This window comes from Dermacentor andersoni, chromosome 2 (genome assembly GCF_023375885.2).
Source record: "Dermacentor andersoni chromosome 2, qqDerAnde1_hic_scaffold, whole genome shotgun sequence".
Taxonomy (NCBI): domain Eukaryota; kingdom Metazoa; phylum Arthropoda; class Arachnida; order Ixodida; family Ixodidae; genus Dermacentor; species Dermacentor andersoni.
In genome coordinates, this window is record NC_092815.1 from 10,906,211 (window position 1) to 10,919,986 (window position 13,776).

Here is a 13,776-nt window from a genome sequence, read left to right on the forward strand (position 1 = left end):
TGAAGTGCTAACATATAAAGCTTTGGGGTTTAAAGATTAAGTCACATCACCACTTTCCTAATGCACCACCATAAAAAAATTAAAATTTGTTAATTTGTCTGGCATACCTATTTCTATAGCCTTACACACTGTCTTAAACTTTTGAAAAGCTGCACGAAGGGTTACGTTGACAAAAAAAAGCTTGTACAGTTTTAGTTGGAAGATACTACAGCTACACGTGAGCACATCGCAGAAATATGGCAAACAAAGTAGATAGAGTCAATGACACGCACACCCTTAACTCAGAAGAGACCGACCCTAGAGTAAGTGGCCACTGTTGGAGTCTGGAAAGTGACACGCGGTCCACTGCTGGTTACTGCTGGCAGTGGCTCATGCGAGGCACTCGCTGTCTCTTCCTCGGAGCTGCCAAACCTGAAAGGAGGGAGACAAGAGTTACGAGCAGCTGCATAATCGGGAAGCACTATTTTATGATGCCATATGGGCGCTTGGCACTGAACATATCTGATGTGCACATAGGTATGTTTATTACGAAGAGACACAAATTATGTTGTGTATGCCCGTCCTCTCCACATGCACTTTGTCTCGAAAGCGTTCTTCGGGATAGCAACAGTGAATGTGTAGCAGAGCTGCAGCAATATCCCACAGCTGTGCCTTGACAGTGATGTGTGGTAGCTGTGCACAGCACAGCAGAGCCACAAGTGCTAGCCTTGCTTCATTGCATTTCATTGGCAAAAGCCACTTTTTCTGTAAGGTTTATTCACCTCAACGCTGTACTCCACACACCATGTATTTCCCATGACTGAAAAGTCTCTGCTAACCATGTGGCATAGTGTAGAGTTCTTATGTAATGCCAAACTTTCTCTCAGCCACATTTTCTTTTTTTGCATAACGTGATGTCCTGGGGTATGAACAGCATGTATGCGAAATTGATGGCATGTCACATGTGGCTATGTAGTGTTAAAGAAAGCGAACAATACTGCACATTTCTCACTACTCTGTGCAACACAGTGAGCAATGGAGTGAGATGGACAGGGCAATGTGTCCCATCTATACATCTTGTCCCATCATTCACCATGTCGGCTACAAATCAACCTAGCCCAGCTTCATACTCTCTCCCAATGGTATGCCTCACAACATTTATGGTTGGTTACACAATGATGCTTGCTAGATTTTAAGCAGACCCCTTGTATCAGAAACCAGCATTATGACCACTTGGCCATGGCACAGACATGCTCCCTACTGCATCTGAAAGTAACTCAATGCATTAGCACCTAACACAATCTGGAGGCAGTTTCTCATAAATTTTAGTATTGAATAAAATTTTTAAAAAATGTACTTAAAAGTTGCTCAGATTCCACACTTGTGGGAATCAATCTTATGAGAAGCATTTTGCAGAAAGCTGGCTATCTAGCATCATTTGTGATCTTGCTAAGCATTGCCAGATGGGGCAACATGTTTGTGTAAGGCAAGCAATTTTGTGTTATGAAGCAGTAAGATGACGACAATACAATAATTGTGACAACTATGGCACCACTGATCCATTTGACTCTGGCAAAGCAGTGTTATCACCTGTTCCGTTACAATCTGGGCTATTTCTGACCAGTAGTTGCTTAGTGGCCATAGTGTTCGACTGCTAAGCACAAGGTTGTGGGATCGAATTCCGGCCACGGCAGCCAGATTTCGATGGGGGCAAAATGTGAAAACACTCGTGTACTTAGATTTAGGTGCACATTAAGGAAACCCAGGTGGTCCAAATTTGCAGAGTCCTTCACTATGGTGTGCCTCATAATCAGATCGTGTGTTTGGCATGTAGAACCCCATAATTTAAATTTGGGCTATTCCCATAGTTAGTTGACTGGGCTGATCCTGAAGGCAGTTCCATGTCACATGGTGTCTCAAAGCAATAGATGTCACAACATGAGGATAGAAGGAAATAGTGAGCTCTCATTTTTATAAGGAAATTGTTGCTATCTAATGCCATACAAAGCATCTCGAAGCTCTAGCTTGCATGAGTGAAGGACTGGTAACATTGTTATTCTGTTCTATGCATGCAGCCTAATGGGCAAAGCACTGACTTTTGTGCTGGGAACTCAAAGTCAAAACCCACCATGGGGCATTTAATATTTTTTTATTATTATTGAAAAGGCCTGAAGTGCACCAAGAGAAAAGCCTGCCTACGTACCAGCTGACTGCAATGTGCCCGGTAAGAGATAAAGAATGCCTCATATTAGATGCCAGTTGTCGTACAAGTGTGAGTGTATGATGTCACACTGGAAACACCTCATCACAACACAACTTGTTGTGGCGGATGCTGATGTTGCGTGACTGCCCCGATAATGATTTGAAAAACCTGGGAAGGTAGCTCAATATGCTTCACAATAAAAAAAGTGATTGTGAGTTCAACAGTCTAACATAGCAAAACTATTGAGATATGCAGTATGGATATACAGTATGTCAGAATTATTCTGACGACACAGTAAGAGAGGCTCAAATTGTGGGCAGGCATCTATGCTATTGCGGTGTTTGAAGTGGCAATGACTATCATAATGGTTGCACACATGCACACCAGATATAACAAGAAGACATAGCAGGTGCATAGCTTTCTTCGAGCCAGCATTATTTTGCATGCTACAAGGATCTGCAGTTTAAAACAATGTGTCTGCAACTGTAAGTTGTATTCCAAGAAATAGATAAAACTACTGCTCGAAATTTCTGTATATTGTCAGAGAGAGAGAGAGAGAGAGAGGGGCTCTTTATTAGAAAAACAGAGAATTTTGCCAGCACGTATATAACTGCTGACATGCTACTCTGTATAGGGATGGGGGATGGGATTAAAATATTCCAGAGGAGAGTAGATAGAAGAAAAAGAGAATAAAAATAAATATGAAATGTCCAAGTGGACCTGATACTAATATTTACAGGTGACATGGCGGGTAAATTTAGGCTTTTGTATATGAAGTGTGCAATCTTTAAAGCTTTTCTATTAGACCAATTTCTGACAGGTATTTGAACAATATATACAAAACCTGCCGCTGTTTTGAAGGGCCGGGCATTGGATCTAGGATGCTCGGTAATGTTAATGGTTCGTGGCAAATCATGTCCATTTGTTGCTCAAAAATTGTCTTTCGTCGCAGTACGCGGGGCATTCTAGTAATATGTGCTCCATTGTCTCTAAGTTGCAGCAGATATCACAGTATGGGTTAGTGGTAAGCCCTATGCGGTACAGATAATTGTTCGTGTATGACACACTCAGTCGAAGGTGATGTTACAATGTCTGTAAGTGTCGAGGAAGTGGTCGTGGAATTTTCGGTCTCATTTCTGGGTCAATGTAACACGGGAAGTTATCTTGGGGAAGCGGCAGATTCCAGATGCGGTATTTTTCTTGATAGGCATATTTTTTTGCCATGTTTGAACCGTCGGCTTTTGTAAAAAATTTTCTTTTGAAATTGCAGTATTGGAGGCCTTTTCTGGCAGCTTCATCCGCTCTTTCATTTCCCGAAATGCCGGCATGGCCAGGTATCCACTGGAACTTGATGTAATGCTCAGCAATCTTAGCCTTGTGGTGAAGATAAGCAATGTCAAATGCTGCACGTTGATTATTGCAATGCTTGTGCCTGTTCCACATACTTTGTAGGGCTGCTTTTGAATCCGTGAAAATCACCCATGTCTTTCGCGGCTGCTGTCGAAGTACATACACAAGGGCCTCCTTAAAGGGACACTAAAGGTTACTATGAAGTCAAGTTAAAGTGATAAAGCAATGCTCTAGAATGTCTAAGATGTCAATGTAATAGCGAACAGAGCTTTAGTTGAGGTAAATGCATGACACGATTTGAGACTCCCCAGTGACATTCCGGTAATAGCCCGATGACGAAGGCACTCCTCATCATAATTTATGCCGCTTGTACTCAACTACTCGTATTAAAAAGATCATTTCATTAGATTATAAGATGGAAGAAAATTATACTTGTCTACTTCTATTCGAGTCTAAGAAAAATAACATTTTGACGTTACCCTTGAGTAGTATGGGTGATCTAGAGGTTCCGTTTTCACCAGACTCTGCGCACTCGACTTTGCGCCGCGCGTGCTTTGGAGTTTCAGTTGTTTCGTTATCGCGTTGTGCTGCGGTGGTCCTGCTGGCTCGCGAAACTTGCATTTGGAACAAGCAGCGAGAATGCCATGTCCATGTGATGTCGTGGGATGTGCGAACGGTCCACGGAACTTGGCCAAGGGAGAGTTGCAGCGGCGAATCCAACGTTACTTATCACTGTGTGTCAATGGGTGAACCTCTCCATTTGAAGTGGTTAAGCGCCGTGCCTCTGCCACAGCGCGCTGGCAAAGAGCCGAAAAATCACGTAGTGTGCTCGCTGCACTTTCGTCCAGAGGATTGCGAGTTCAACGCCGACTTACTGAAGTCGTCTGGAGTGCCTTTCAAAGCAGGCCGCCATCGTAGTAGTACGCAACGACGCCGGCAGCGCGAGCCCTCAGCAGCAGGTCACGTTCATCAGTGCTTAAATCGCTGAAGTCAAGCCCAGCATCGCGAACCAATGTGTCGTTGTCAGGGTCGTCCATTGCAACGAGCGTCGAAGTTGGCATCATAAAATTACCAGCTTATCATTGCGTGCTTTCCCTTCGGCTAACCACCATAGTTCCGCTTTCGCGCTGCTGTCGGCTCTGTCTTGGCTGTGTTTCTGGCCATGCGTTTGCGTTTTGCGCTGAAAAGCCGTAGCGCCATCTGCGGGCGCCGTTTTACTCACCGACAGCGCAACGTGACTATGAGACCATGACGTCACCACTGCTCGATCGGAGGGCGGGCGATTTGAACTGCACTAGAGGTACGCGGACGGTTCAGAACGAATTTTCTCTTAAAATAAGTCTTTTCTTCGCACGAAAGAAGCGTTTCAAGGTTTCTGGGATGGTATTTCAACAGTCCACGTTGACTTAATATGCCATATAGCTCCGCTGAAGTAGATGAGGTCGCTTGCTCAAGACGAAACGAGAATCATTGCCCTGTAGAGGGAACAAAAAGTCCGCACGATGAGCGATGTGGAGTTGTAGAGCCATCTGTGAAAATGTGCTTTGCAGCTGCGTATTCTTTGTGCATATATTCCAAAGCTATCTGATAAGTCGCTGCTTTAGACATTTTCTTTTTCGCACTGACTCTAGGGATATATGGCATGATTTCCAATGGGGACAGTGTCCATGCTGAAATGTTTCGTGGCATAATTTGCGACGGCTGAGCAGGAATCGAAATAGATATGCTTCCGACGGCCTGCTTAAAGTTAGATGTAGCACGGATTCTAGAAATATCCTTTAAAAAGTGAGTTTTCGTATGAATAACGTGGCGGAGGTGAATTCGAAGTGTCTCCTGAGAAGATAGCACCTCAAGAGGGAGACATCCAGCTTCTGCTACAGTTCCCGTGCAGGACGACCCCTTCGGAAGGCCAAGACATACGCGAAAGCAGTTGTTCCATGCTGTCTCAAGTTTTCTCTTGCTTGTGGGAGACATTTTGTGCAGGATCGGGAGGTAATATTGTAGTGTTCCATCGACGTAGGCCTTATGAAGGAGCACCATTGATCGACAGTGGCTGCCTCACTGTGATCCGGCTAAAGATCGCAATATGTGCGACGCTGAGGAAATCTTCTCACTCAGTTTTTTTACTTGAGGCGACCATGTGAGGTTTCTATCGATCGTCACTCCAAGAAACCTTTGCGTCTTGACGTATGGAAGGCTACGACCACCCAACACTAGTGGGTATTTTTTTCATACATCTCCGCGTGAAAGCCATGGCAACGCTTTTGTCGGGGGACAATTTCAGACCCCTTAGATTTAGGTAGGCCGATATATTTGCTAGCACTCTCTGGAGACGTTGTTGGGTGGTACTGCAGGAACGTGCTGTGCTCCAAATGCATATGTCGTCTGCATACAGTGTGATTTTGACGCCACAGGGCAAGTTTCTTCTCAGATGGATGAGGACTAAATTAAATAATACCAGGTTTAACACAGCCCCTTGTGGCACTCCCTTCTCGATGGCATAAAGCGCCATGGGGCTCTCCGAGGTACACATGAAAAGTTGGCGTCCTTGAAGATAGTCTTCACTCCATGCGTAAAGCCGTTCTCCAAGACCAAGGGTTCCCAAAGCGCCAAGTATTGCTTTATGATAGACCGAATCATATGCTGCCTTAATGTCCAAAAATAATGTTGTAGGTGTGTTTCCGCAGACAAATTCCTCTTCAGTTGATGAGACCAAGGCAATGACATTGTCAATTGCGGGTCTATTTTGCCGGAAGCCATTCATTTCCTCTGGGTAAACTTTTGTAGTTTCCAGCAACCAATTTAGTCGTTTGTGGATCATTTTCTCAAGTAGCTTCCCCTCGCAGCTGAGCAGAGATATGGGTCTGAAGGAGGCGTAATTTGTCGGCTGCTTCCCTGGCTTCAATATAGGAATAACTTTCGCAAGCTTCCATTCCGTAGGAACCTCCCCAGTTATCCATGAGGTGTTGTAGTACTCCAGAAGGCATAGGCGAGATGTGTGGCATAGATTTGCGAGCGCTTCATAACTCACACCATCATGGCCAGGTGATGATCGCTTGTTTACGTTGCCGATTGCTGCCGTGAGCTCTTCGATGGTGAATGGTTATTCTAAGTCAGGAAGGGTAGCTCGAGGTGGACTAGGCTGATGAATTGCAATTTGCCGAAAAGGTTGCGCCCCGTTGGAAAGGAGCCTGCAGTACTGCTATGCCACCTCTTTCAGGGATGCGCGCTCCTGTAATGAGAGGGCGATAAAAGGATAAAGCTGTTGCGGCTCTTTGCGAATGCCTCTGACGACTCGCCAGATTGAGGTTATCGCTTGAGGGCTTTGATTGACTCTTTGCAGTTGAAGGCCTTTGCTGGTCTTCTCTCACGACTGAGGCGAAGGACTTTTTCAAAGTCGTGTCGCTGCGCTGCACCGTGTCGTGTTGCTTTTGGTTTGTGGATGCATATATCACATCCGGATTCAGTGGTGGTTCTCGTTTCCGCACTTTTCCTTGGATTTGCTCCATTGTCCGTGCAAGAGTGGCTGATTTCTTTTTAGGACACCCTCCGTATGATGCAGCATGCTCAGCTCCACAGTTTGCACACCGAGGCTGGGAACGTGACGTACACTCCTTATGCGTATGTGCACCAGTGCATATCTTGCAGCGGATGGGGCCTTTACAATGTTTCACTATATGCCCATGTCTTTCACATCTGAAACATTGAGTAGCAGACCCCACGTATTCCGTCATGGGATAACTGCAGAATCCAAGCGACACTCAGTTTGGTAAAGGGGCGTCCTTGGAGAATTCCCGGATGACCGAGCGACTTCGGGTTTCCGTTACTACGCCATCTTCGTTAGGGACGTACAAAACTTGCCTTTTAGTAGATATGACTCCTTGTTTGCTCAAATATTCCTCGAGGTCGTCATCTGAGTATTCAACAGGAACGTCCTGTATCCTCCCATACGTGGCAGAGTAGGAGTATGGAACTCAAGCTTCTACAGGAATACCCGATAGATCTGTCACTGTGGGGAGGCGATTGGCTGCAGGAAGTGTAGACACTGTCACCATGAGGCTGCCATCCTTGTTGAGACGGTGGCTGAGTATCTTTTTTGGGCTGTTGTCACGACCGCAGAAGCCAGAAGATTTGGGTTTACTTTCCATAAGCTGCTGACCGGTTGAGTTGGCTTGAATATAACAGGAACACCTGCGGCTCTTTTCTTTTGGTAAGAGACAACAGTGAAAGCTGTCTGGTCCATCTCTTTGTTGTCTCCTGTAGATTCCCTTGTCTCGATCTCATCGTCACGTAGCCATTTCCTTGCTTGGTCTACAGAAGGAACATGCTGACCTGATTGCTGATTGCTTGCGACGGATGCCATCAGAGCATCACGAAGCGCGACCGACGGCGGAGACTCGCCGCGCTGCTTCGGTCCGGTGCGTTTCGGGAGCCGTTTGATGTGCTTCTCTTGCAGGACGGTGACCCCCAGACCGGCGTTCAGTGAGAGAGAGACACAAAGAGTAAAAATGAACTCTACAGTTGCTAAAAAGGACTTAAAATTACAGACGGGCGTTCAGAAGCGAGCCTATCACTCATCATCTTCTTCTCGTATTGTGTCTATCCACATTGTCACCTTTGATCAAAGCTATTCTGCAGTGTATACTGACAAACTTTAGCACCTTTCCTCAAAACCCTTCCAATGTTACCTTGCTCTGATTTATGTTGTCATCTGCCCGTACTTACCGCTGCCACAAGCTGAAGTGCGAATTGGAAAATGTTCAATGTAGATTGCTTTAAAGGGACACTAAAGGAAAATACTAAATTGAGATAAATTGATAGATTAGGCTTCTGCAATGACAAATTCGTCATTTGTAGCAAGAACAGAGGTTTTGTAAGCAAGAAACTAATGAAAATGGAAAATTGGAGTGGCGCCACCTGTTGTGGACTATAGTACTTTTTTCATGTGACATCAGCGTTGCAGACTGACTGCGCCACTGGCAAACAGGGAGACAGAGACAAGATGTGTACAAGTGAACAGTGAGCAGCAAAAGACGAGAGTGCCTACCCTGCATGCAGTAAGGGAGGGAGTGGCGAAGCAAGCGGGAGGCAAAATATTTGGAGCAAGGTGTGCAGTTTGTGGAATGCCGTTGATGTGAGTGGAGAAAGCAATGGCTAATTCACAGATGATAGTGGCAGAGGAGAAGAAGATGTGAAGATTACATCAACTCCTCAGTTTTGGGACAAGCAATTCAAATTGAAGAGTGGCAGTGGGACTTCTGGTGGCAAATTTTCTACACAACAAAGTTGTATATTGGTGTGCAGAAAACGATGACAGACTCCTATTAATGCCCCTTTATAGTGCAATGTCAAATAGCTTTACAATTGGTCATTGAGCATGCTGCAGCTACAAAACTTATAATCGGTTAATTAAACTTGCAAATTTAGCAAACAAGGATGCAGAGATGCACATTCAGTGTGATTTGAATTTTCTTGATTTTAATTTATGATGATATAGCACAGGAACACCTGATTTTCGACATTGTATACTGCTTCGGCACACTTTACCTGATGATACACAAACGTGTACTGTTTTAAGTTGCATTTTCAGTACTACATAATTAAGTCATGCATCATGGCAAGTACTGAAGAGTAAGAATAAATGTTCTGCAAACCTTGTGGAAGCCATTAGGTGTGGTGCTAGGGATGTCAATCGAGGACTTTCATTCATTGCTGCCTGTGGAGATTCCTGTAACCAAAAGTGAGATTCCTGTAACCAAAAGTGACATCATAGTTTTCAATTCACTGCTGTGTTTATATAACTTGGATTAGTATTACTAGCTCAGTGGTCAATGTTACAGTTGCCTGAGTAGGCATTAAAGTTTGCCAATCCATACTTTCCTTATGAAATTGCAGGCATTCACTAATGTGAACTTCATGTCTCATAGAACATAGAAACTTCAAATTTTGAAAGTGCTTTCAGCAATTGTGAGTAAAAAGCTTGCTGGAAGTAAAAAGCCAGTATGATAGTTGGAAGGCACTGTCCTCTCAAAACCAAATGCAAGAAAAGAAAGAGATGCTTACTGCGAATGACTTGTAGGAGATGCCGCCATTAGCCAAGGTTGTCATGCAAGACGACACAGTTGTAGTGGGTGCCAGGAGGTTGCTTGTGGAAGATGCTCTAACAAAAATAAATGAAAGCAAGATTTGATACATTATTGTGCAGTGCAAAAGCAAAGCACATGACTTCACATGACAAGTAAGAAATAAGTACACAGACTAATTCAGTATCTTGCCACCTAAAATGAAAAAGTACATCAGTGAATTGTACACATAAAAAGGAGTGTAGACATCAAAGTCTGCAAAGTGTTAAATTTGCAAGGTGTTTAACAAATGGTAAATCAGTAATCAATCATGTAATTGAGAAGTACTATACAGCGTATTATCAGCCTCTTTATGTGGCTTTCTTAGACTATAAAAAGATTGTGGGAGGCGACATCTGGGTCACCAATTTGTGGGAGGCAGTGAGAAGAGGTAGCTGCCGTAGCCATAGACCGGCTAGCCATGGTTCAGTGGGATCTCGGGAGTGGCCCACACTACAGCCGCTGAGGTCGAGTGCACTAGCACGTGAGCCCATCTTCTTCTTTACCTGCTTTGGAGGTGATAGTTGCCCCGCTACAAGGTGTTTGATTCAGTAGAAATGCTAGCAGTTACGGAGGCATTGCGTAGTAAAGGAGTATGAGGGGATTTCCAATCGTAACTCATTTTAGCAATCAGGCTGGATACTCTTCCATCACTACATGATAACTGAATGAAGGTGCAAATAAGACAGCAATGTCTATGTGCCGTAAACTAAGGTGGGCAAGCAGAATACGAACCTCGATGTGAAGACTGGCAGCTTTCCATTGCAAGCGGGAGCTCTAACAGCCATACCGGAGTTGATGAGTGGTGACCCATTTGACATTGACACTGGAGTCATCAAGGGGCGTGGAAATGTGTCCCTCGTCAGCTTGGGCGATGACTCATAAGGTCCCGATGCTGACGGAAAGTCCAATGGAATTTTGATGGAGGTGGCTCCGGCCGCATGTGCAGCAGGAGATGAATGCAACGTTGAATAGGGTGGAGGAGGTCCGTCTTCTTCCTCCTGGCCGTTCTTGTTTTCCTTGGCTGCACGGCTGGGCAGAATCGAACAGAACCTTGACACCAGTACATTGGAGAACAAGCTTGTTACTTATGCTATTACATATGCAGTGTAAAAAAATATATTAAAGGTTTGTGTATAATTTGTTAAGCAGAAATGTCCAAACTCTCAAAACAAAACTTGGCATGTGCAAGCTATTCATGTATGGTCCCTAACAATGCTCCAATAGTTTCTGAGCAGCATTCCAGCAACTTATCTGGTCATCACACTTAACCACTGTCTGACTTTACTGCCTCGTATAAGACTTTTCTAAAATACTGGAAAGCAATAAAGAATGAGATTACTGCTATCACTACCAGAAGCACAGAGATTGCTGTACTGCTCAAGGTTATGTTCAAGGTGACTGAGAGAGTGTGTACAATGCACCAAATTTCAACTACCTGGAGGAAATCTTAGCCATTCTGTAGTTTGGCCGGCCTGCAGTGGGCGAATAACGGATCTTGAAGAGTCTGGAGTCGGTTCTGTTTTAAACATGAAAAGAAAAGGGATATCTTGAATTTAGAAACAAATATGTAAGCCCAAGACAAAGCATGTACTGCAAGGACAAGTTGTGCAAAAAGAAAAAAAAGAGATGCACGAAAGATGCATTCTGTGTAACAGAGTACTGTTTGTTTATTTATTTATTTATTTATTTATTTATTTATTTATTTATTTATTCATTTATAAGTATACCTACATTAGAGCCCATTCGGGCATTACAGTAGGGGGGGAGGATTACATAATGAAGACATACGAAGTATGCACCACATACATGAGTGAATATTAGAGACAGAAAAAGGATACAATTAGCACAGTCGCCACAATTAGCATGCAAAAGAAAACTCAGAAACTATACGATTCAGCGACGGTAAAGAGAAGCAAAGGGAATGTGAAACTTATCATAGAGGTACCCAACTACTGCGACTCTGCGTCGAGGACGAGAGACGGGTTCTTGTAGTAGACGACGAGACGAAATGCTTTATACAGCATGTACGTATAGCAGGTAATAGCATACAGGTAGCAGTGCCTAAGAGCACACAAGACCGATGGGGCGGCTGGTGGCGACTCTCTAACAATGGGCTAGCTCTGCATTAAATCCCTTTGGGCGTCCATCGTCGGCAGGACAAGGCAGGACGAGTGCTGACATCAACTGCATGGCTTTCCTCTTTCGTCGAAGGAGAAGTCCAAGCTGCATAAAACCAGTCTCCCCAACACGGGTCAGCAGTTCTGTGGAATTCTGAAGGTTGCCAGTAGATTCATCATGGTGCTCTGTGCCCCCAGACTACTCAGTTCAACCCACAGAAAGGGTTTGGCAGTTTCCTGGAACTTTGCCGATTGTCACCAAGGGCAACCACTTCAGAAGAATGAGGTGAGGAGGGGGGAGCGCCCGTTGCCTTGATGTAGGCATGCAGTATGGCATAACATCAACCAAACAAAATGAGAGCACAATAACAGCACTAGTAAGATGCTAAGCAAAGACACAACATACACTGATTATGGCATGTAAAAAAAGGCATAGATAACATTTATGAACAGAACCTTGACATCAGTACATTCAAGAACAAACTTGTTACCTATACTGTTACATGTGCAGTGTAAAAATATATATACATATATACGAATGGTTCGTGCACAATTTGTTTAGCAGAAATGTGCACAACTCTGCACGAGCTTATTAATTGAGAGAAGAAAAATGAAACAAATAATGCAATGCTCACTCCACTTTGGTGTACTTGATGTCCTTCTTCTCCTCCTCAGTAAGTGTGACTGGATCAATCAAGTGATACCTGCACACGGCATAAATACATGCATAAAAATAATATAGTTATTGACACTTCAAATTCTTTACCTATTTTGCTCACAGATTATACAAACAAATGACAGGATGCCATCTGCTGATAATAATTGACACTTGGCTCATTCAGAATTACGGTTATCTCTGCGCATATTGAAGCCACTTAACCAAAACAAGGCTCTCATGATGAGGATGACTAAGTGTAAGGCATTCTTCCTTCCTCTCCGCTATGGAGTCATAATACTCTTTCGGATGCATAATGTCATGTTGTGTGTATACATACATTTGTAAATAACTCACAGTGCTGTTTTAAACTACCTTATCTACCCTTAAGTTAGTTATACTTCAGATCACTTAAGTAAACGTGTGCAGTACACTGACATTTACATTAAAGCAAGTCAGTTGCATCAAAAGTGTCCACACGCAGTCACCTACAGAGAGACTTCTCCCCCCACTCTCCTGACACTGGATCTGCCAAGCATTCTATTACCGCTTGAGTATTAATCTTCATGTCTTTACAGGGGTTGAGGGAGGAGATTTAAGATAAGCACACTGGATCACTCACTCAATGTGCTTTTTGACATCATTCGGGATGGACCTTTTGACATCTGGCGACTTGGAGCGAGAGCGATGCCTGCAGTAATGAAGTAACCGTGGTGAAAATGTTATAAAGAATAGCAATTAACGTGGGCAGAAATGAGGACCCCACACCTGAAGCAATGGCACAAGTGCACGAGATTACTGTTTATGATGGCAATGGTGATGGTCGGATATTGGATGAGAAGAAACTTGTGCAGGTAATGCAGAAGCAACGTCATCTGTGTGCTGGCGCACAGACATCAAAATTCTTATATGTTTTAAAAGAATGTAGGTTGCCAAATTTCTGAACAGTTCTTTATGCTAAATAGTAGCAGGGTCCTTCAATTCTTTTCATCTGGTCATGAAACTTCCGCGCAACGGTATGGGAGAGCTTCACATATGGCCTGCAGTGGACGCACCGTGACGCTGCAGGTGGATTGGAGCAGACGCCGAATGGACACCACAGGCATTCTGTGCACGCACTTGTTATTGCACAAGGATCGACTGTCTGAATTGGCATATGAATAGAGTCGACACAACGCGCAAATTGGCCCCCTGTTTCTGTACAGTGTTCAGAAACTCAAACGTGAACAATTTTGAAATAACTACAACGCCTTGTTTCATTTCCAGGTTCAACTGCATTCGCAGCAGCAGCTTAATTCATAATTCAAATTGTACACTTGGACTACTTCATCGTTAGAAACCGACTAC

The 13,776-nt window shown here is 44.0% G+C and overlaps 1 protein-coding gene across 5 annotated transcripts in view; it reads right to left on the minus strand.

Moving 5' to 3' along the window:
* LOC126543004 (band 4.1-like protein 4) overlaps positions 1-13,776 on the minus strand; it is a 175,868-nt gene that overhangs the window by 2,192 nt on the left and 159,900 nt on the right. For 3 of the 5 annotated variants that reach the window (XM_055077551.2, XM_055077550.2, XM_050190152.3), the window contains exons 20-26: positions 13,052-13,120; positions 12,410-12,478; positions 11,093-11,173; positions 10,390-10,686; positions 9,596-9,692; positions 9,187-9,281; positions 297-411 (exon numbers count right to left, since the gene is read on the minus strand). In XM_055077551.2, coding sequence (XP_054933526.1) covers positions 297-411; positions 9,187-9,281; positions 9,596-9,692; positions 10,390-10,686; positions 11,093-11,173; positions 12,410-12,478; positions 13,052-13,120 — 823 coding nt within the window. Of the gene's footprint in view, positions 1-272; positions 412-9,186; positions 9,282-9,595; positions 9,693-10,389; positions 10,687-11,092; positions 11,174-12,409; positions 12,479-13,051; positions 13,121-13,776 lie in introns of all 5 variants that reach the window. The other 2 variants (XM_055077552.2, XM_055077553.2) reach the window with 2 other exon arrangements.